Source organism: Python bivittatus, unplaced genomic scaffold (assembly GCF_059951505.1).
Source record: "Python bivittatus isolate LINGU-HERP-01145 unplaced genomic scaffold, Pbiv_v1 ctg000220_np1212, whole genome shotgun sequence".
In the NCBI taxonomy this organism is placed as follows: Eukaryota; Metazoa; Chordata; class Lepidosauria; order Squamata; family Pythonidae; genus Python; species Python bivittatus.
In genome coordinates, this window is record NW_028277048.1 from 23,574,100 (window position 1) to 23,596,280 (window position 22,181).

Consider the following 22,181-nt stretch of genomic DNA (forward strand, 5'->3'; position numbering starts at 1 on the left):
GAGAACTCCTTTAAACTTTTGCTCTGTTATCTTCCATCCTCAGTGAAAAAGGTATCATTTATCAGTTTGATTTCTGCCAGCTAAGAAAAATGTCCCAGCCCAGAGGAGGCCTGCAGAATCAGAAGAAAATAGCCATATGGAAATATGGAAGTACAGTAGATATAGATCAGGAACTTTTTCTTAGATTTCTTCCTTTCTACTTTTGGTCCTACTTTTTCTACCAGCATATTGGTACATATTGCTGCCTGGAAGATTAGCAGTGGGGTTAAAGACTGTAAGAGTCATTATAATTTCTTCTTCCCTTTCTCCATTGACTTCACCTCTCAACTATAATATTAGGACACATAATAAAAGTCTGGCTTGCTTTAACATTCCCACTCATTCTGGGACATCTTTAACTTTAGCAAATGCCCTGTCAGACTATGCTCCTGAGAAAAAGAAGTCAAAGAATTTTCTACTCTGCCTCTCACAATTTAAAAACCAGTGAAGAGGGGGCCTTGCGCTGGAACAGACTGGATGGGGGCAGCAAATCAAACAGGTCTCTCCAGGGGTGCGGAGGATCTAAATCATTGTTTCTCAAGCTTGGCAACTTTAAAATAGGTGGACTTCAACTCCCAGAATTCTCCTGCCAGCATGGCTGGCTGGGAAATTCTGGGAGTTGAAGTCCACCTACCTTAAAGTTGCCAAGCTTGAGAAAGACTTATCTAGAGACTGCCTTGTGAGAGTCAGGGGCAAAGTCCACCACGTCTCCAAGTGTGTTATGTGCTTGCAAGCAGACTGCGCCATTACAGAAACTATCTAAACATGGACCTGGAAGCAGTCTTTTAATGGTGGGAGACTTAAGTAATGACTTGAGTGGCTCAATCAGGAGTTTTCAAACTTTTTCAGGCCACAGGACCTGTTTGTTAAGGAAAAAAAAAAAATCCTGGAACCCCTGATCAAGGGGCAAAGCTCTAACAATAGAAAATTGGCTGCCTCTAAGTGACTTTTGAAACATTTGTCCTTAATCTCTTCCAGCAGAACCCCATCAAGTTCTTAAGGAACCCTGTGGTTCTGCAGAGCACAGTTGGAAAAACCCTTAACAAGCTGGTGCAAGCTATTTTCCAAGGCATCACTGAAGATTATAAAAAGTAAGATAGGAATCCAAAACTCACCGTCATTGTTAAATTCTACCCAGGTACAGGTGATGCCACCGTTAGGGATACTCTCACTGAAACGTAGCAAGAAGGTGCCCGCTCTTTTCTTCTTCAGCAAATGCTTTTCACGTTTGCGGCTGACAAATCCCATGATGAGACTAGTCAAATGTGGGAACGGGGAAGATATATAATCAGGAAAAGTCACTCATTCTCCCTTGCTTTCCCAACAGCTTTGGTTTCATCTCTTCCTCACTGTATCTTTTCAAACCCTGGTTTGTGCATGCAGAGTCATTGTTAGGAAATTGGTGCTCCAGGCAAAAAACCACTAAACACTCTGCCCTTCTCTGGCTTCTGCAATTTCAGTTAAGCTCTAGGACAGTGTTTTTTATATTTGGCAACTAATATGTGCAGATTTCAACTCCCACAATTCCCAAGCCAGCATGCTGCCTGGGGAATTCTGGGAGTTGAAGTCTACACATCTTAAAGTTCCCAAGTTTGAAAAACACTGGTCTAGGACAATGCGGTGCTGAAAACTATGGGGAAAAACTGTATCTCAGGCATGTGCAAAGTCCCAGCCTCCCTGGGTAGGGCTATGAAATTCTCTTCCCAAATCTGGGAGAGATGCTGCCCCTACCCCCTGATACTTGGGACTATCCCCCTAACAAACAATATATGATTTGACATTTCCCCAAAGGCTAGCAATAATCAAGATGCCCTCATTTTTATCACTTTTTTCTTTCTCCCCCTCTTTACTTGTTCTTCCAGAGCTGAAGCAGATGCTCTTGAATCAGGAGCAGGATCCCATCAATCCAGGTCCAGAAAGAGAAGCCAAAATTATTCTCTTGTGGCTCCGCAGTCACTTCCTGGGGAAAGAAGAGAGGACAGATAAACAAGGATGCTACCAGCTGGATAGGAGACACCCTGGAGAGCTGATTCTGGGACAACCCCTTACCTTTGAAAACTGGGCCCATGTGATGATACTCTGTGAGTTCACACCTGGCCCTTTGATGGGAAGAAAAAGCGAGAAGAAAACTACGTAACTGTCTTGATAAGGATATGCGGCTGAGCAGGACATAATCATTTCTTTCAACACTGCCATCCCTTGCCTCACTTTAGAAGGAGAATGGAAATTGCTGGGGAGCAGAACTGAAGACCTTGAGCCAGTGTTGTCCAAACTTGGCCACTTTAAGATGAGTGGACTTCAACTCCCAGAATTCCTCAGCCAGCATGGCTGGCTGGGGAATTCTGGGAGTTGAAGTCCACTCATCTTAAACTGGCCAAGTTTGGACAACACTGCCTTAAGCACAACTCTCCAATGAATCAGGCATGCCTACCGTCAATCCTGGTTCACAGCTCTTAACACCATTTTATAAATTCCCATTTTGCCTACAGTTCTCTGCTGAAAAGCCAGAGACAGAATACGCCTGTGCAGGACTTTCAAGCCAGACCCGCCCATGTCAATAAAATCCCCACTCCCCTCCACCGCATGGACAAATCTTCCCACTTTACCACAGAGTTTTTCTCCCAGCATCTTCAGCTGAAAAAGGTCCAGGCCTCGCTCAGTGGCTGCTGAGAACTGCCAGGTCAACAGAGTGGAAAGCTGGGCCCAGGTGGCAACTGGTGGCTTGGAGAAAAAGAGTTGGTCCTAGGAGGGAAAACGGCACACATCAGGCACTTCATTTTATTTTAAATTGTTCCATGCCCCCGTCATGCAAAGTCTCCCCAGGGAATGCATATGAGGAACAGCTTTGGAAGGAAGGAGGTAATACATCCCCTTGGGTTGTCCAAGGAAACAGGGATTACAGACTAGCCTTCTGCAACCTTTTCTTAACAGCCTCAGCTAGCAAGTTCTCTGGCCCAGCCATGGTAAGAGCTGTCTCTTACATGCCTGGAGGACACTAGATTAGGGAAGGTTACTTTAAATGCAAACGTCATAGAGGTCAGGTCATAAGCTATGAAATCCACAGATGTAATGGTATTGTGTGTGGGCGTGACCTTGGGAGACAGGGGGGAAGAGCTGCAGGCTGGACAACCGTTGTGTAAAAGATATCTCAGTCCACAGAAGGAGAGGAGGAGGCATGGGATGCGTTTCATAAGGGACCCTCCCTAGTTTTCCAGAGAGTAAAAGAAAAGGAGGGGAGAAATACTTTCAGTCTTGCAAGGTTCTGTTAATGTAACCTTACAATAACGATAGAGCTAGTGCTCCTGGTTGTGCTTCTTGTCTGGGCTACCTCAAAAGGCTAATATCAGATGACCATTTGAAGAACATCTACTAAATAACCAATTCTTTATTGTGGCCTGTGATTTAAACACATGCACAAATAGTTAATTACTTGGAAAAGGACCTGGTACTCGAAAGATCCCTCTTCCAAAGGCTGCATCAATTTGAGAAAACATGTCCAGATGATGGTGTTGAATAAAAGTAGGTATTTCCTAGGATTCTATAAGGGGAGGCTGTGAAAGTTGCCATTACTTTTGCAGAATAAACATGGATCTGAAGGGGGCATTTTTGTTTTGTCAGCTCATAACAACACCTGATTGTTTACACTTTCTATCTAGACAATCCAGTGCAAGCAGGAATCAGAGTTCTTCCCCATCCAAAATAGAGAAAAGTTGGTTCCAATACAAGTGATGAGAAAACGATAATGGCCAATCTGGGTAGAAGAACTGTGGTATACTGTAGACAGGAGATCAGGCCCAATTCTGAGAAACAACTGGATAACCCAGTTTCTTACCTTTGTGTCTGGGCTGAACATAATAAACCATAAAATGGAAGCCCAAGCGCTGGAGAACTGGCTGGCATTGGAGACAATCACCACTGGCAAGGTGGATGTCTGATGATGAAAGTCACAAAAAGGTTGAAAAAGGGGGAATCAATACAAACAGACCACAAAGGCACTCCAAGGCACTCTATGCTACAAAAGACTTATTCCTGTGTTGGTAGGTCCATTCAGAGGCAGGAAAGCAAGATGTGCAGATACAACTTCAACCACAATGGATTAAAGTCACTCCAAGGACTCTCAGTTACTCAACAGTCCTTTGGGGAGGATAGTCACAACTCCATACCTTGCCATGAGAGACTAGGAAAAGTGCCCCTCCTTAAACTGTATGCCATCGGGCACTAGTTAAAACACTGAGGAGCCTGACAGAAAACAGGTGGAAATGTGGAGTCATTTGGTTTTACCACCACTGTGAGATGGGATGCATCTCATGCCACCATGGACCAGAAACAGATCAGAGGAGAATCTAGTTAACCAGAATCTCTCCAACTTCAGTCTAAATTCCCCCATGCCATAATCATGCACACATAAAGCAATAATAAAAATACAGCTGCCTACATCTGCCTCTCCTAATTCTAATGAAATCAGCAAGATTCTCTTACCTGCAGCTGGCACTTGAGTTCTTGATAGCAGTAGTCCAGGGTGAAAGTGATAATGTGCAATTCTTCGGTGACAGACAACACTCCCTATCCCCCAAACCCCAAGAGAAAATGAATGAATAAAGGCAGATCAGAACCCATTGAGGCTACCGCGTGGCATGTTACAGGTTTTACTGCAGCACGAGCTTTTGGGGACAAGAGCCCAAAAATTTGTAAGAGCCATAATTTGTAAGAATTATGTTCTCTTTAGTGGGTATCCAGGTTTTGTTTATACATTCAAAGAAAGAAAGAAATCAGTACAGGTAGTCCTTGACTTACAACAGCAATTGGGACCAGAATTTCCATCACTAAGTGATGTGGTCATAAAGTATAAATGCATCACTTAGTGATGGCAATCCCTGCAGTCCCAGTTGCTGTTGTTAACTGAATCCCACTGTCGTTAGGTAAGGCAACTTCCTGCCAGCTTCCCACAACCAAAGTCAGTGGGGAAGCCGGTAGGAAGTTGCAAGTCCCAGGCCCACAGGCAGGTAAGTGGCTGCTGCCGGGTGGGAGAGGGAGCAAGGGGGTGCACAGGAGTGCGTCAGGGAGGGTGCATGAGAGGTGCAGCACAGGGAGGGTGTGTGAGGATGTGAGGGAGTGTGCAAGTGGGGAGGATGCGTGGAAGTGCGCAAGAGGTACCACACAGGTACGAGAAGTGCCAAGCAGGTCGGGTGCACAAGAGGCACATTGCGAGTGCACGAGGGTGGGTCAGGGAGGGTGCAAGGAGGAGTGCAAAGGGCGCCACGCAGGTCGGGGAGAGTCAGGAAGAGCGCATGAGGGTGCGCACGAGAGACACAGTGCAGGTCAGGGAGGGTGCGCGAGAGGCATGGTGCAGGTCCGGGGCTGTGGTGCGGGTCAAGGAGGGTGTGCAAGTGGCTGGCACAGCATGAGTGCAGAGGGGCTGGGAGAGAGTGTGCGGGTGGGGGAGACCTACCCCAGCGACTTGCAACCTTCCCTGCTAGCTTTCCTATTTATTTTCCCATTGACTGTTCCCATTGACCGTGGAGGCGCTGGGACAGCCAGAACTCTGAGGACCAGTCGTAACCACCATTTGTTCAGCGCTGTTGTAACATGGAACAGTTGCTAACCGAATAGTCACAGGTCGAGGACTACTTGTATACACACATTTATACACTACCCACTCCAGAAACCCCACAGGAATAATAAATAAAACCTTCTGCCACAAATCAGACCCCCATTAAAAACAACAAAAGAACTAAGCTGGGATGGACTTGTCTTGTATCTGAATGGGGAACTCCCAGGGCTTAGGATAGATTGGGAAGTTGAAAATCAACCTGGACAAAGGCAAGGACAGCCACCTCTAAGAAAACTGCGTGAACATACCCACAAAAGCACCAGGAGCAGAGCCTGACTTGAAGGAACTTTACTTTAGTGGAAAAATTATACACACGTGGATACCGTATAAGTAAATGGAAGTGTAAGCAATGGGGCCACAGATCAGTGAAGTACTGGAATTTGCAATTATTCCTCATTTTTAACTTGAGACATATTTCCCAATCGTTATGCTTGTTCTACCACCCTAAGAAGCAGATCCTTAACATTTCCTGGGAATGAGATAACGTGGCCTCTCAGTATTGGCCACCAAGCCCAGATCTATGGCCAGGTCCACAGGTAACTTTACGCTAGACAATCACCCCTTATCTCACTGCAAACCTCACCTCACTAATCCCTTTGTTGCCTTTCCCTGCACCACAGATTTTCTGCTCTTTCAGCATCTGCATCAGAAGAGAAGAAGAGAGATTTTGTATTCATAAGGCTGAAAGGCAACAGAGATCAAATCAAATCAAAGTATTGGTGAAATACCCTTTTCCAACCCATTGCCCTCCAGATACATCGCTTCAGCAGGTTATCTTTTCAAATACTTATTACCGTAGCAATGGAGGCGAATATCTGTAGCTCAGGGTTGAACTGTGGAGTCCTTGGGGTTCTCGGAGCTTGGTTCTTTTCTTGCAAATGTTTCATTACCTGGCTAGGTTTGCAAGAAAAGAACCAAGCTCAGAGAACCCCAAGGACTCCACTTATTACCGTATTCAGTTGTACAAAAACAAAACAAAACAAAGAGTCTACTACAAAATCAACCTATTTCTATGATTGTGCATCCTTTGAAAATAGTTCTGAAGAAGTTCTGGGCCTCTTGTGCAAGCACAGCACCTCTCTGCTGTTCATTAAAACATGTAGCTCTTTTCAGTCTTCCCTGTAAGCTTGAAAAAAAAATCAGCAACTCTTTAAATAAATGAATCATTCAAGCCAGACATCTTTAATGCAGCTTTTGAAGCCATGGTGTCTTTCTTACAGGCTAACATAGGTGTCTGGAAAAAGATGTCCATACTTTAATGAAGAGCAGAAAGATCATGTGCTTGTGTGAGGTCTGAAGCATGTCTTCCAAATCATTTGTTTCTTTCACCAATTTCAAACTTCTTCTCTTGCATGTTGAACGTTCAACTTTGTTTTAAAGGAGTATTTAAACAAAAGGGTGAAGCACAGGAAAAATCACAGAGCCATTAATTTACGCAGGTGAGAAAGCCAACGTTCTCTGGCCTTGTTCTATATGCTCCTGACTCACAAAAGTCATCGGAGTATCAAGAGTTAACACCTCTTCTTTAGAAGAGGGTACCGTATGTAGATTATTTGGGGCTTTAAGGTGCGATGCCACTTGGCTGCCGTAGTACCAAATACTGGAACAGCTTACTCCCTGAAATTGTTGAACACTTGATTTTTATGACAAGGCAAATAGGCCAAACGTCTAGGCACCTGAGCTCCCTAATACATTCTGTGTGTTCAGCAAGAGTGTACAAACAGTGAATGCAGGACAGGTGGTTGCCTTGGGGCCTGCAGGTACAGGTAGCCAAGGGCTCCTCTTTGCCCAACACTTTTCATCAAAGCTGGTTGCGTGGGGGGGTCTAATAGGACTTGTAGTAGAGCAGCAGCACAGGAGGGAGGGAATAGCTGCTGTTGTGTCACCTCCTCCTGTAGTGCAACTCCCAAGTCAGCCATCAACTCAGTCCCTCTGTTGTGACCTAGTTGGTTAAGCGTGACCTTCATGGGTCTCAGGTCAACTGCAGCTGTGGTCTGGAAGCAGCAAGACCCGCCTCTTTCTTTTTTCCTGCTCAACCTCAGTAGCTGCAGCCTTAGTGTCTGAGCGCACAGGGCCCTTTTCACCCAATGCGACCATCAGGCTAATTCATGGAATGCATAAAAGGAATACAAGCAAACAAAATCTAACTTTCACCACACCATCTTTTCCCCCAACCAAATCACAATTATGGAAAAATTAAAATCTCCAAGAGTAATATGGAAGGGAAAGAACAAAAAGGAGAAAGGTGGTGATATTTTAGGCATATGAAATGGAAGAAGAAACAATGCTCTCCAAATGGAGAACGACTGAATGTACCTTGCTAGAAATATGGGCCACATTTCTTCTTACCTTTTACTGAAATTTAGTATAGAGTGGGATGGCAAGAAATTTAGTTTCTATGTTGGCAATGGATTACCCCTTTGTGTGGGAAAGTTTGGATTTCCAGTCCCTTCTTCTATCATTTAAATGGATCACCTTGCTCCCACTATTCTTTCTCCTTCCCCTATTTAGAAAGGTTCAAATCACCAGCCAATAGTCCCATACAATGTGCTTAAAATCACAAGTGAGTCCCTGCATTTGGGGCCTGTCCATCATCAAGGTTTTGGTGTTGGATGTCAAAATATTGAACCTCCGGAACCTTCAAAATGAGAGACAGAGAGTAGAAATACAAGGATCAGTTACAACACATGCCGTTTCCTGGTGACCAGAGATGGATATAGTTATATTTAAATATACCGTATTTTTCCGTCAATAAGACGCCCCATGTACGAGACGACCCCCACTTTTCCAACCCAAAATTAAGAAATCAATATTTTAAAGATAGTGCAGAACACATTTTTATTTAGTAATTAGTTAACATTGACCTGATACACTGGGTGGGAGGAGGTCCAAACTGTCTCTCTGCAGCTCTATTTCCAGGCTCTTTTGCATAACTGATTACATTCAAGCACGAGTGAAACTGCAGATAGCTTGTCTCTGCAATCAGCCTTCCTCTAATTGGTTTGTTCAGCATCAGCTGACGTCAGTTACATCAGGCTCGTGATTGGAGGAAGTCTGTTTGGGAGACAAGCTATTTCACTCGTGATTGGAGGCTAGCAATAGGAGGAAGCCTCTCTGCAGAAACAAAGTATGGGCAGTTTTGCAACCGCGCGATTCTCGGCTGACTTCCTTGAATAAGACGCCCTTCAATTTTTAGGGTAAGGATTTTAGAAAAAAGTATCGTCTTATAGTCGGAAAAATACGGTACTTTCTTGCCTTAATACAGTAATAATCAACTTTTTGGAACAGTCGGCAAATTTGGAATTCTGAAAGTATGTTGTGAATGCTCCCTTAAAATGGCTACAATGTCCATTCGCAAAATTGCTGTCATAGTGAGTAGGTGACTGTGTCATAAATAGTAATTTGCCAGGAGGCAAATTGGGGAGGTACCTCTCAGAATGTTCCCTACCATGCCAGTTGAGCTTTCTCCGAGTTTTCTGGGCACACTCCCAAACCAATCATTGAACTATAGATACTCACCCTTTTATTTTCAAAAAATGCCCATGGAGCCTATGAAGGATCTAGGGACATTCTTGGAAATAAAAAAGGCCCTAGAGACTGGTTCTTTGATTTGTAACAACATCTCATTTAGCAGTGTACATTTAAAAAAAATATTCAATAAAGAAATGAGGCTGGGAACTTGATGGGTACCAATATGAGTTCTTGGATGAGGATTTATCTACTCTTGGTTTACCGTATTACTCAAATTATAGGCCAAGCACACTATTGCCTTCCCCAAAAGTCTCCCTTCTTATATATCCACCGCATTTTTCCAATCTCAGTTGCCACCCTTCTTTTCAATTTTGCTATGTAAGTGATTTTGGAGATGGGCCATGAGGACAGAAGGAATCTCACAACTATCAATAACCTATTTATCCCTTTCTGAGTAAGTAGTTGAAGGGTCCCCCACTGATATCCTCCTCCATTAACCAGATAAATAAAGCTTTACAATTGCCAGATTAAGAATCATGGTCCACCAGCTCCCAGAGAGGAAAGGCTCATTACTCCCCATTGTTTTTATTCAATCTTCTCTTACCCTGCCAAATTAGTAGTATCCCTGCAAAAGATAACAACAAAGAAGATCAATCAATGGGTGATGGCCCATTTCTAGTCTGCTCCCACCACAATGCTGCAAGCCCCATTAATAAGTAAGATCTATAAACCCTAGAGTTTTTTTAAATACTAGAGCTTTTTTACAATACTAAAGGATAACTGAAATCAGAGGGGAAAAAAAGAAAAAGAAAAGAAATACAAAGTGCAAAAGAAAAAAGAGGAAAAAAAAAGAAAAAGAAAAAAGAATATTTAAAGAAGCGACTCCCAATCTTCCTTTTAACAAGTACAGGCAGATTAATATTTCCCCATCCCAATGATATTACATACTCCCATAATCCCCCCCATCCTTTCACAAATCCAAAAATCGTTGTCACGTCGGTCCAAGTATTGTCAAAAAGTCCATAAAGAGTTTCCAGAATTTTGTAAAAAATATTTCTTATTTTAACCCTGATCAGACAAGTCAACTTTATAAAGCCTTGAGTCTCAGTAGGAGAACGTACCAGTCAATGTCAATCTTCACCTCCGCTGAGTGGTTACGATCCAGCAGTTTCACCAGTAATCTGAACCATGAAAACAGCAACCCATTACAATCCATGTGACCCCAAAATGGCAGGTGTCTCTATTTTCCAAATGGATTATTTTCCTACTAGTTAAAATGGGTACTGCAATATACTGTTTATTAACAATGTCTTGAAATGTATTTTTGCATACTTTTCCCTAAATAACCAAATAATCTGCCAGTCTTTGCTTAGATGAGAAAACTGTTCTTTCCTTGATCTTGGCACGAAGGATTCATGGAGCAGAGGAAGTTCATTCTGCTTTGCTGTCTAAATTTCCGATTAGATGGTTTTAATCAAATAGTTGTGGTCATAAGAGCACTCAAGAGCTGGAAAAAGTAACTGTTCTTCAAAAAGCTTGTTGCTACTTAGGTTTTTTTTAATCTTTAAGAAAAGGAAGCTACTACTTCTCAGTTTCCTGTTAAAGCTGCTAATATTAAATTCAATCCTTGTCTATTCCCACCACGGATATTTTCTGGGGATGGAGAGATGCTAGCTGCAATTCTTTCTGGTTAGGGTCCATCGTACCCAGAATCCTGCTGAGTACCCAAATTTACCCCCTCCAGCATTCCAGCTAGAGTTTGCTTTAGCATCGTAATTGGCAATTGGCTCCAGAGGTTGAGTGTGGGTGTCACTGTGCTGGTTCTCTTCCTTCTTCTGGGGCCAGATCCAGTCAGTGTTGATAGGGGGCGGGGAGAAATCCCACCCTTGGTCCCTGCTTTGTGGGATGCCACAAGGTTTGGTACTTTCTCCTCTCCTGTTTAACATCTATGTGAAGCCAGTGGGTGAGGTTATCCAACAGCATGGAGTGAGATATCATCAGTTTGCTGATGATATGCAACTTTATCATTCTAGCCTGGGCCAACTAAGTGATGCTATGGAGGTCTTCTCTCGGTGCCTGGAGGCTGTGGGCATCTGGATGGGGAACAACAGGCTACAGCTCAACCCAAGTAAGTCTGAGTGGCTTTGGGTGCTGGGTCCCTGTTTCTAGGGACTTTCCATCTCTTGTTCTGGATAGAGTTGCACTACCCTAAACACGACTTGTACACATTCTGGGGGTCCTTCTGGACTTGTGGCTCCTATTCAAAGAACAGGTGGCAGTCATGGCCAGGAAGGCCCTTGCACAACTTTGCGTTGTGTGCAGGTTGCACCCATTCCTGGACCAGGAGGCCCTGCTCCCAGTCCCTCAAGCTTTAGTCACTGCTTGTATAGATTACTGCAATGCGCTCTACATGGAGCTGCCCTTGAAGAGTATTTGGAAGTTTCAACTGCTTCAAAATGCAGCTGCATGGGCAGTTATGTGTGCTCCATGATCTGTGCATGTTACACCTCTGCTCCATGAGCTGCAATGGCTGCCAGTTTGCTTCCAGGTTCAACTCAAGGTGCTGGTAACGATCTATAAAGCCCTACATGGCATGGGACCGGGTTATCTGAGGGACTGCCTCTCCCCAATTACATCTACCCGTCCCATCAGATCCAGCAGGACAGGCACACTTCAGGTCCTGTCTCCTAAGGAGTGTCACCTGACAAGGCCTGGGAAGAGAGCCTTTTCTGTTGTGGCCCCGCCCCTTGGAACTTCATTCCCCCGGAGATTAGAAAGACCCTGAAAACATAGTTTTACCAGTGAGCATGGGGATCAGGGAATGCGGCAGATATGGCACAATGTTGTATTAGTGATATTGTTAGATGTGATGACCTTGGCTATGAATGTTATAAAAGCTTTTAGAATGGCACTTTGTATGCTTCTATATTGGTTTTTTCTTCTTTTTTAAATTGTTATATTGTTTTTTGTTGTTGTTGTGTACAGTAGTTCTCTAAGGTGATGATAATAACAATAACAATAATACTGAAAATGTTCTGTGACCAACATCCTGGATTTGACCTCTTCTAAAGTTTTCAGTTTCCTGCCCAAAACAGTCTCCATGTTGGACTAAGTATTCTCTCACCTGGCACGGACAGAGAACTTGTTGTTGATTTTCAGCACCAGTGGACGTTGATTGGGAAATGGCATCCTCGGCTGTACCTCCACCACAAAAGCACTGGCAAGAGCAAAGCAAGGTTAGCCCTCAACAATTCATCCATTCTTTCCCACCTCCTCATAACATTTCCTTCCTGGCAGAATCCTTTCCCTCCCTTGTCACCTTTTCAAGAGGCAGATTATTTGCTCCTGAAGCCGCTGTACCAGAAGGGGCAACTGGTTCCTGAAGGGATCTGCCTCGTAACTCAACTTTTGGTGCATCTCATCCAGCATCTTCAGTAGGTGCAGCAGGTGGAAGAGATCCTCAGCATTCTTAGTGAACCTGCAATACAGGGGGAAGATCAGTGGATAACAGGGCCCTCAATGAATGGGCTGTGAAGAGGGGATCTGCAAGAGTCAAAAAGGCCTATCACCTAACTAGGAGCACTGACAGGGAGACCTGAAATTAAATGGCCTAGAAGTTCCTTTCAACAACTTTGACTGGAAATTAAGGGAAGAAAAACAGGAAGTGTAGTAATATCAGACCACAATGCCCAATCAACCTTTACAAGGAAAATAACAAGTCACTTTCTAACAAATCAAAGCTACTATGGGGCTTTTCAGGAAACAAGCAAATTACACAAATGGCCCTTTAAAGAGTAAAATCACAGGCATCCTGACCCACTAGAAGCTGGGAGATACTTAAAACCTGGCCCAATTGTTTGATTATGATCATGATTGCCTGACTCCTCATGCAATTGTTCTTAAAACAGGTATTTATGTAATTACTAAACCACATGAAATACTGGCTGAGTTTACACATCATAATAAGGACTGGTAGTTTGGTTTTGACTTAGATTTTTATGAACCCAGCTACCTTGGCTTGCGAACCATAGTTTATGGCGTACTGTGTTGCATGAACCCAGCCAATTGTGCTTCATTCAATAAAGCATGATTACACCAGACATAGCTCAGTGTGATCATGAATTAATTTAGTTAGGATCACATTTAAGTGTTGCCCTAAGACACTGATTCAGGCCCACCTTCTAACTGAAGATCAGTGATTCAGACAGATGTATAACTATCACTCCTGGGATAACTAACTGCAGTTTGCCTTGCCTTATAAAATGGCTTAAACAGCCATGTTACTTACCGCCAAGGGCCTAATGCCTTTCTTCAAAAAGATACTTTACAGAAATTTCTCATTAAAAACCACAAGCAGCTGGACCATCTGGATCCATTCGTGTGACTTACCACTCTTCCAGATGTCCTAAACTGGTATCACACGTATCTCCAATGCAAGCAAACCGCTGGTGATTTTGCCACGCTACTACCTCCTCCAGTAGCAGACCTCTTAGAGTATCAGAGCGTCCAAGAAGTTCCTGGATTTTCCCCAGCATCTCCTGATTAAAAACATACTGAATGCATAATTACATTCTCATGTCGGTTTTTTAAAAAATATAATTGCATCTTTAAACATATGTTTTTGCATTAGTAAGTTCAAATCACATGCTTTTGCAGCATTTGAAATTTACTGAAGTTAGTACTCTCTCTCTTTTTTGTTTGTTTTAATGAAAGGGAAAAAAATCACGGCACTGTACCAGCCAGTACTCATGCTCACCTTGCGGAAGCAGTCCAGCTTATTTATCATGTTTTGTAACTTCTGATGGGTTTTGGACCGAGCAGGATCGCTGGCAGGGGTGGTGCTTTCTGCAAGAAAAGAGCACGCTGTAGAGGAAGACTCTAACCTTGAGTCTGCTCTCATATGAATGCTGACTGCCAAGAGGGCTGATTCTCTAGGTCAAAGCTGCCAATGGTTTTGAAGGATCAACTGAGTCCCTCCGATCTTCCCATCCGGAAAGATCAGGCAGGAAGCAGGATTCATCTCTAATGAGGAGCTGCCTAGCATGGATGATTTGACTTCCTAAGCTGACTGTGGTATGGCAGGACCTGTTTCATTTTTGTCACTTGTTCTTTTAGCCTTGCGTACTAGCAGCAGGAGGACCGAGGATGACATCTCTAACAAATTTCAAACATCTGGATTGTGGTGAAACAGCATCTTTCTCTACCACCAAGGTTATGTATATAATCCAAACTTCTGTAACCAGATTCATTTCAAATTTACTCAGCTTTCCAATTCATATATTGGCAACCTGCTAGCCATGAACTCTCTCTAAGCCCATAGATTTGAGCTGAGAATGTGTAGGCGAGACAATGTATGTGGGGGTTTGTTACACCAGCTCTGAAAAGTTTAACAGTCAGTGAACCTCATCCTCAGCCCAAAAAAGTTGCCCAATCTGCCCCCCCCCACTCACAAACATGGATCTGGCACATATGATTACTGAATCCATTAAGCACCCAGGATCAGAATGTATGCACAAGGACCCACTGAGATTGTTGGACGCTCATTAGTTACACACTGAAGGACTACTGGCAGTCCTTGCTTAACAACCACAATATGGACTGGAAAATTCATTGGTAAAAGGGGCAGTCATTAAGCGAGGTATTACATGACCACACTTGATTTTATGACACTTTTTGTGGCAGTCGTTAAGTAAAACAAATGGTTGTTAAGTGAATCATGTATTTGTTAAATTGATTTTGCTTTCTGGAAGCCAGCTGGGAAGGTCACAAATGGTGATCACGTGACCCCAGGACACTGCAACTGTCATAAGTGTGAGCTGATTGCCAAGCACCCAGATTGCAATCACATGACCGCGGGGATGCTGCAACGGTCATAAGTGCAAGGACCGGTCGTTATTCAGTTTCAGTGCCGTTGTAACTTTGAATGGATGCTAAACAAACTCTCGTTAAGCGAGGACTATCTGTAATGGTAAAGCATAAAGTGTGGGAGATCAAGGAGGGAGGGGTTGCATTCCAGCAGGGGAAAGGAGGCAAAAGGCAACACAGTCCGCAGGGGGAGCGTGAGAAGAGTGAGAGATTCAGGATAGCCACTCTCTAGAATCTCCCAAGGTATGTATGTATGTATGTACATATGTACATATGTATGTTTGTTCGTTTGTTTGTTTATTTATTATTAAACTTGTATGCCGCCCATCTCCCCCAATGGGTGACTCTGGGCGGCTCACAATAACAAAAAAGAACAAACTCACCAATCCCTCCAACAGTGACTAAAATCCGTAAATAATTAAAATACAAACATACATTAAAAATGTCCTAAAACCCATCTGTATATTTTAGCACTAAAACCTTCAAGATGCTGGGGGGGAGCCAAAACCCATCACCCCACCAGCCATCTTCACAGGTGCAAGCCCCCATCCGGCCCCCAGGCCTTCTGGCAGAGCCAGGATTTAACCCCTTTTCTGAAGGCCATGAGGGAGAGGGCACACCAGACCTCGGGAGGCAAGAAGTTCCATAGGGCGGGAGCCACAGCAGAAAAGGCCCTCTGCCTAGTCCCCACCAATCGGAATTCCTTGACTGGTGGGGTCTGGAACCTGCCCCTTCTGCTGGACCAAGTGGGGCGGGCTGAAACAACCAGGGCGAGATGGTTCCTCAGATAACCTGGTCCTGTGCCATGAAGGGCTTTAAAGGTGATGACCAACACCTTGAATTGGACCCAGAAACAAACTGGCAACCAATGCAGCTCATGCAACAGCGGTGTTATACGTGCCCTTCTAGGGGCATTGAGAACTGTCCGCGGCGCTGCATTCTGCACCAGCTGTAGCTTCCGGATACTCTTCAAGGGTAGCCCCATGTAGAGTGCGTTGTAGTAGTCCAACCTGGAGGTGACCAGGGCATGGGTGACCATGCGGAGGGTCTCCTGATCCAGGAAGGGGCGTAACTGCTGCACAACATGAAGTCGTGCAAAGGTCCTCCTAGCCACGACTGCCACCTGCTCTTTGAGCAGGAGTCGTGAGTCCAGGAGGACCCCCAGATTACGCACCAGGTCTGTCTGGGGTAGTGCAATCCCGTCACTGGTTGCTGTAGTATAGATTTAGTTTGGCAAGATTCTGTCTACAAGGTATAAGTAAATAAAGGACCTGTTCTTGACTGTACTGTTTCATCACTGTTCTTGGGCTGGGCCTGACATAATGGGAGCTAATGTCCAACAGATCAATAATTTTTCCACTTGTGACGCATCAGTCTCTGTCTTTAGAATATGGCAAGAAAAGGACTTTTCTGAACTGAACACAGAGTCTTCTCATTAAAAAATGCAGCTACCCATTCTTCCCAAATCAGGTTTGGATGACGGGTATAATAAGCACACAGGTTTTAGCTATTTTCAAGTAATCCAAGGAAGGACTAAGTCATAAGTTGAAAGCTATATCCTTGGATGACCTTGTACAGTATATTGTGGGGACCCATAAGTGACTTGCCTTGTTTTGGGAAAGTCTGGACAATGAGTGCCTCAAGACTCCCAAGTTATTTCTTTGAAAAGATTTCACCAACAATCATCAATGCACAAATAAAGGAGGCCCTCATTAGCTTCCTCACCTACACGGCTATGTGTCCGATAACAGAAGTCAAAATTATCCTGCAGATCGCCAAGTTGATCAATCGAACATTTCAGACCCTGTGGAATACAGCCAGACATCAAAGCTCAGACAAAGCAAGGAGTTTTGAACAAGTGGAACAACGAGTAGGACACAATGAACAGACAGGACCTCAGGATGAATCTCCATACTTCGATGCACAGCTGGAAACAGCAGTGGGGATGCAATCATGACCGAAAAGGCCAGTCACAAACAGCAGACGGTTCATTGCACTCCATTTGCAGCATCCCAGTACGAGTCTGTGCTGATAAAACTAGTTTTTTGACTTCCTGTTCTAAATCAAATGCCTGTTCCCATTTCCAGTTTTAGTAACCCCCAAAGAAAACCCTAATTGTTCAGCAGCTACTTTGGACCCCCTTCCTGGCATGTCTTTCAGGATGCAAATGAGAAGTTTCTGGGAGACAAAACGCTCCTGTGTTTACCTTTAAGCCCCTCACTCCTCTCCCCAGGCATGGGTTTATTAATAACTAATAAAAACCAAACAATAGGTATAAGTCCTCATAATATATAATTTGAATGGGTGCAAAATTTAATTTCACCTTCCTGTATCTACTACATAAATGAAGGGTGCATGTGGGAATAGGACCATAATACGTAAACATGAAATAGTTTGGTTCAAACATCACACACAGCCATGTTTTCTTTTAACTGTGGTTAGTTGAGAAAGCCAGTGGCCTAATTCATGTAATGCTAAGTCATAAGATGGTTGCTTGGGGATTATTACAGTGTATGAATCCAGCCAGTGTAGTTTGCAAACCTTGATTTAGGGTTTAGCATGGCATTAACTCAGTCACTGTTAATACAAACACAGTCCAAGCAGACCATGGCTTAGTATGAGGTGTGATCTAAACCGTGTTGTGGCTTCCATCAACCTGAAAAGACATATCTATCGACCTAGAATTTTGCAGGAAAGTTAAAAAGCACTCCCCGTCTTTACACTCTCACCTGAATTGTCTTGTGCATATCCATTAGCCGCTCCTCAATCTTGTGCTGATGGCTGGTAGCCACAGAGGATTCACGTGGGGACTCCACACTGGCCTGCAGAGAGAGGAGGAGAAAATACACAGGAATTACCAACACATTTGTATGGATCACTTCTGAAGAGTTGGGCTTTTTTTTTTTTTTTAAGGTGTTGTTGTTCAAAGAGACACTCTGTATCTTGGGTGAATGCTGAAATCCTCAGATCTTTCTCTGTACCTTTACAGCACAGCTATTTTATCATTCATTTATTCCTATTTTTCCTTTTCCTACCACAGCACACAAGAATTTCTCTCTCTCTAGATTTGCCTTTCAGTTTCAGGGCCGAATTGCCCAGTGAGTGTTCACACAAAACAAACATAAAATGAGAAGCTTGGGATACATTTTGCTTTGGTGGAGATCTGGGAGAAGAGAATGTATTAAAATTACGCTGGGCGTCTGATGCTGCTGTAATAGAAAATATGGCATTAGTATTTGCAAATTACCCCTGCCCCAAGTCCACATTCCCAGGGAAAACAAACTCTCAGCACAACCACTGGAACATTTAGCCATAAGGAATGTTGATTAAAACCCAAGGAGATAAGAGATAGAACCCAGCAGAGTAACACATCAGTCTTATTCCAAGAACATAGCTGTTGACTAATTCAATAAGCTATTGGCTTTGTAATGCTACCCTCATTACCTCACCATTCCACTCTCACTGAACACATGACAAATCAAATATGCTGCTGTAAGCCAACTGCTAATTTTACTAAATTAATCATAGGTATACTGTGAGAGCCAGTTTAGACTAGGGGTGAAGGCACCAGGCTAGAAAGCAGGAAACCGTGAGTTCCAGTCCTGCCTTAGGCCCAAAGCCAGCGGGTAACCTTGGGCAAGTCCCTCTCTCTCAACCCACAACGTCAGGCTTGGGTGACAAGCCAGTTGGTCAATTCCTGTCACAATCAACGGATCAACATTTGGTTGATCTGAGAAGAAAAAAAGCGGACCCTGCTAGGAAGGAAAAAAAAATCATACATATACTGTAATTTGCATAAGTTCATATAAAGAGGGGGATGCATAACCCTTTTCAGGTTAGCGATGGCTGCCCCCAGCACTGTAACAAATCAATTTGTGCTTCAATGAAATTATGTGCTGGGTTCTAATTTAAAACAAACTCTTGGGGAAATTAGGAGAGGAATTTTTCTTACTCCAGGGATGGGATGAGCATTTAGCAAATCAGGGGTGATCAAGTATTGCTAGATGGAGAAGACTGTGTTTTGTGACTTTGTGACTGCACAAAGCAGGCACAAGAGGACCAAGCAAGTTTTTTTGTCTTTTTTTTTTACCTGAGAGGCAGAAAAGGCTTCAGACAGAATTGCTCGCTCCTGTCTCAGCAGACCATCAATGGCATTGGCTAGTTCCTGGGGACATTCTTGATACTTGCTCTGGAAGGCAGGATCGAAAAACGTAAGGCTGTACCCCAAGCAAGAATTTTTTTATCATCTGCTGCCAGTATCACTGAATCTTTTTGGAATCACCGTTCATAGGTCATCTGGATGGCTCCAGTGAAAACTGAGATAGTCTCACATTATTGCAAGGCCTTGTTCCTTGTTTCTAGGCAGACCTCCACTGTCACTCACTAGGTCCCTTTTCCTACCTATGGTATGAAATCTCACCAGGATATCCACCATGGCCATCATTTGAGCACAGGAAAGGCCCACCATGGCAACTGAGAGAACCCCACCCCAACACATGCACTCACCTTTTGTCTCTTTTGGTCAGCGAGATTAAGGTTTTAAACTACAAATGCGATTGCCACAGGAGCAGCACGCAATTACTCTGAAGCAAGGCTCCTTGAATGGATCTACATGATGCAGCCAAGTTCCTTGGTCACTCTACTCCTCTGTGGGCTCACGGTACTTGATCAGAGCTGCTCTGGGCAAAGGTGGGGTTGGCCAACTTTGATTGACTCCCAGCTATCACAAAGGTGTGGTTTTTCCTGCTAGTGTAAGGGTGGAGGCGGCTTTACCCCCACCCAAAAGTAAAGACTAGAGAAGCCCCATTTTTGCAGGGCTGCTCTAGGAATTTGTCTCTATTCTGGAAGCAGGAAGAGAAAATTAACCCTGTTAAGTTTTTTTCCTTGTTAACACAACATGTCTGACTGGGAATAATTAGCTTCACCCCAAACTCTGTGGCACTATTGATTATGGACATTATTTTATACTAATTTTAGCTTTCCGGTTTAAGTCCTTTGGAAAGAATAAATATAAGCTATTTCTTATTCCACTTAACTTGCTGAATTTAACAAACATTACAGAGTTTCAAATTCTGAAGCTGTAATGCGACTTCAATTCTGGGGATAGGGATTAAGTTTTGTCTTGGGAGAGTCTATTGAGGGATTTTCAAACTCTGTGGTGTTACAACTCCTTAAAATGATACATACATTTGTTGACACCCCCATCATGCATAAATCAAATGATTTCATTCGAGTTAGAGTTGGCCAAGAAATAAATATACCACTTTCTTTAATAACTGAATATTAATCTATCAAATAAGCAATTATAGTATCTTGCAACTTTTAAAATAAAGCCCTTTCACTGGAATAAACAAATTTAAAACGTTATTTTAAACATTTTTAATGGGAAGAATAAGCTTGCCTAGTTTTGAGTAATTCCTGAACTCTACCCTTTACCTTTGAGAAATCCATTCTCAATTCTCATTCCACACTCATTTTGGATTGAGATTTGGCCTTTAAAGCAGCACTAGTTGAAAACCCTGACTTGCATCAACAAGATGTTGCAGATGAAATTAGAACGCTCACAAGCTTCCTCACGTAATCCTTTGTGCTTATTTTGCACACTGATCCAAAATTCAGAGAAACATTGTCAGGAATTTTATTTTCAAAGAAGTCTCAAAAGAGACGTGGATGAATTGATGTCAGTTCAGTGTACTGAATTTCCAACTGCTATTGTTTCAAGCCAGAACTAAAACGGAACGAGTTTGGAAGGTTTCAGATTGGACAAGACTGTTCTAGAGCAGTAAGTATTCTCAAGCCTGGTCTGGCCTCTCCTGCCAGGGTAACTACATATCTATAGAAAGGGCTGAAAAGACATTTCTGTTGGGCTGCACTTAACCAGTGTCAGAATCTTTGCTCTGCTGTGTCCTTCAGTTCTTCCTCCTGTCTTGGTATCTTGAAAGGTGGCTCTCATCTCATTCTGACCCTTGCCCACTGTGCAGGCGCGCGCGCACACACACACACACACACACACACACACACACACGTTCTATGCATACCCCTAGATGGAGTTTGGAGCGGCGTAAGTTGTGCTTGAGTACCATGTTAGCGTTGTTTTCTTCCCCCAATTCCAGCCGTCCAAGCTGATCATCCAGTAAAGTCAGCATGGTATGGAAAAGATAGCAGGCTTGTGAGGAGTCCAATTCTACTGCTTGGCTCCTAAAAGCACACAACAGAGAAAATGCAAAGCAAGACTCAGAAGGCCTTGGCTGAGATAAGCAGAAAGGAATTGCTAAAAAAAGGCATCCCATACAGGTTTAGCAGGTGGGGAGGGAAGAAGGCTGTTGGTAGTCAGAAAATGTAACCATAGCAAACCACCTCCTATAGCTGTTGGGTCACAATCTGGGTAATGTAAGGCCCTAAGAAAAAGTTTGGTGTAGTGGTTAAGGCACTGGGCTAGAAACCGGGAGACTGTGAGTTCTAATCTTGTCTTAGGCATGAAGCCGGCTGGGTGACCTTGGGCCAGCCACTTTCTCTCAGCCCTAAGAAGGAAGCAAGGGCAAACCACTTCTGAAATCTTGTCACTTCTGCAGGGACTTGTCCAGGTAGTCACCAGGAGTCAAGATTGATTCAAATCCACAATTTGGGAGTATTTTACTGAAGTTCCTGAACTTCTAGCTAAGACAAGAAAGCCTGTAAAATGTATTGTAAAGAAATGCAAGGCCTGCTTACTTAAATGAAGCATATTATAAGAATTGCTTTTGCTCTGATAATGCCAAAGAGAATGTAACCTACCAGATCTTTAGATTAATAAATGTTCTTGGATCATCATATCCTCCTTTTTAAGGACTATCTTTCTGACAGAGCTTTTGGAGGAGCTTCTCAAATTACTACTGTGATTCTTATGCCTGAATAAACAAGTAGTTGTCACTACATCAAGTAGTGCAATGCAGTTAAACAAACCAGGGAAACACTTCCTTTACTGTTCTATTAGTGTACGCACTTAGTAATGTTATACAATCAGTAGGCCAACTCCACTGTCAACTTTTATTCAGGTAGGCCATCTTCAGAATACAAGGTGCTGATGGCTGTCCACTTGTACTATATTCAACATTCTATCAGGGTCTATAATTTCAGAGTTACCTGATAGCAATGTTTCAACCACATGATATATGTCGGAAAGACCTTCACCCATAGCTGGAAAAAAACCTCATTG

At 43.4% G+C, this 22,181-nt stretch overlaps 1 protein-coding gene across 3 annotated transcripts in view; it reads right to left on the reverse strand.

Moving 5' to 3' along the window:
• Positions 1–22,181, reverse strand: part of STAT2 (signal transducer and activator of transcription 2) — a 32,667-nt gene that overhangs the window by 5,778 nt on the left and 4,708 nt on the right. For 2 of the 3 annotated variants that reach the window (XM_088138145.1, XM_088138146.1), the window contains exons 3-20: positions 21,025–21,184; positions 19,077–19,175; positions 17,716–17,808; positions 16,712–16,790; positions 13,878–13,966; positions 13,511–13,659; positions 12,441–12,599; positions 12,246–12,338; positions 10,243–10,302; positions 9,726–9,746; positions 8,177–8,288; positions 6,234–6,290; positions 4,519–4,602; positions 3,872–3,970; positions 2,646–2,781; positions 2,089–2,138; positions 1,890–1,999; positions 1,155–1,294 (exon numbers count right to left, since the gene is read on the reverse strand). In XM_088138145.1, the coding sequence (XP_087994271.1) occupies positions 1,155–1,294; positions 1,890–1,999; positions 2,089–2,138; positions 2,646–2,781; positions 3,872–3,970; positions 4,519–4,602; positions 6,234–6,290; positions 8,177–8,288; positions 9,726–9,746; positions 10,243–10,302; positions 12,246–12,338; positions 12,441–12,599; positions 13,511–13,659; positions 13,878–13,966; positions 16,712–16,790; positions 17,716–17,808; positions 19,077–19,175; positions 21,025–21,184 (1,790 nt within the window). The remainder of the gene's footprint in view (positions 1–1,154; positions 1,295–1,889; positions 2,000–2,088; positions 2,139–2,645; positions 2,782–3,871; positions 3,971–4,518; positions 4,603–6,233; positions 6,291–8,176; positions 8,289–9,725; positions 9,747–10,242; positions 10,303–12,245; positions 12,339–12,440; positions 12,600–13,510; positions 13,660–13,877; positions 13,967–16,711; positions 16,791–17,715; positions 17,809–19,076; positions 19,176–21,024; positions 21,185–22,181) is intronic. The other variant, XM_088138147.1, reaches the window with a different exon arrangement.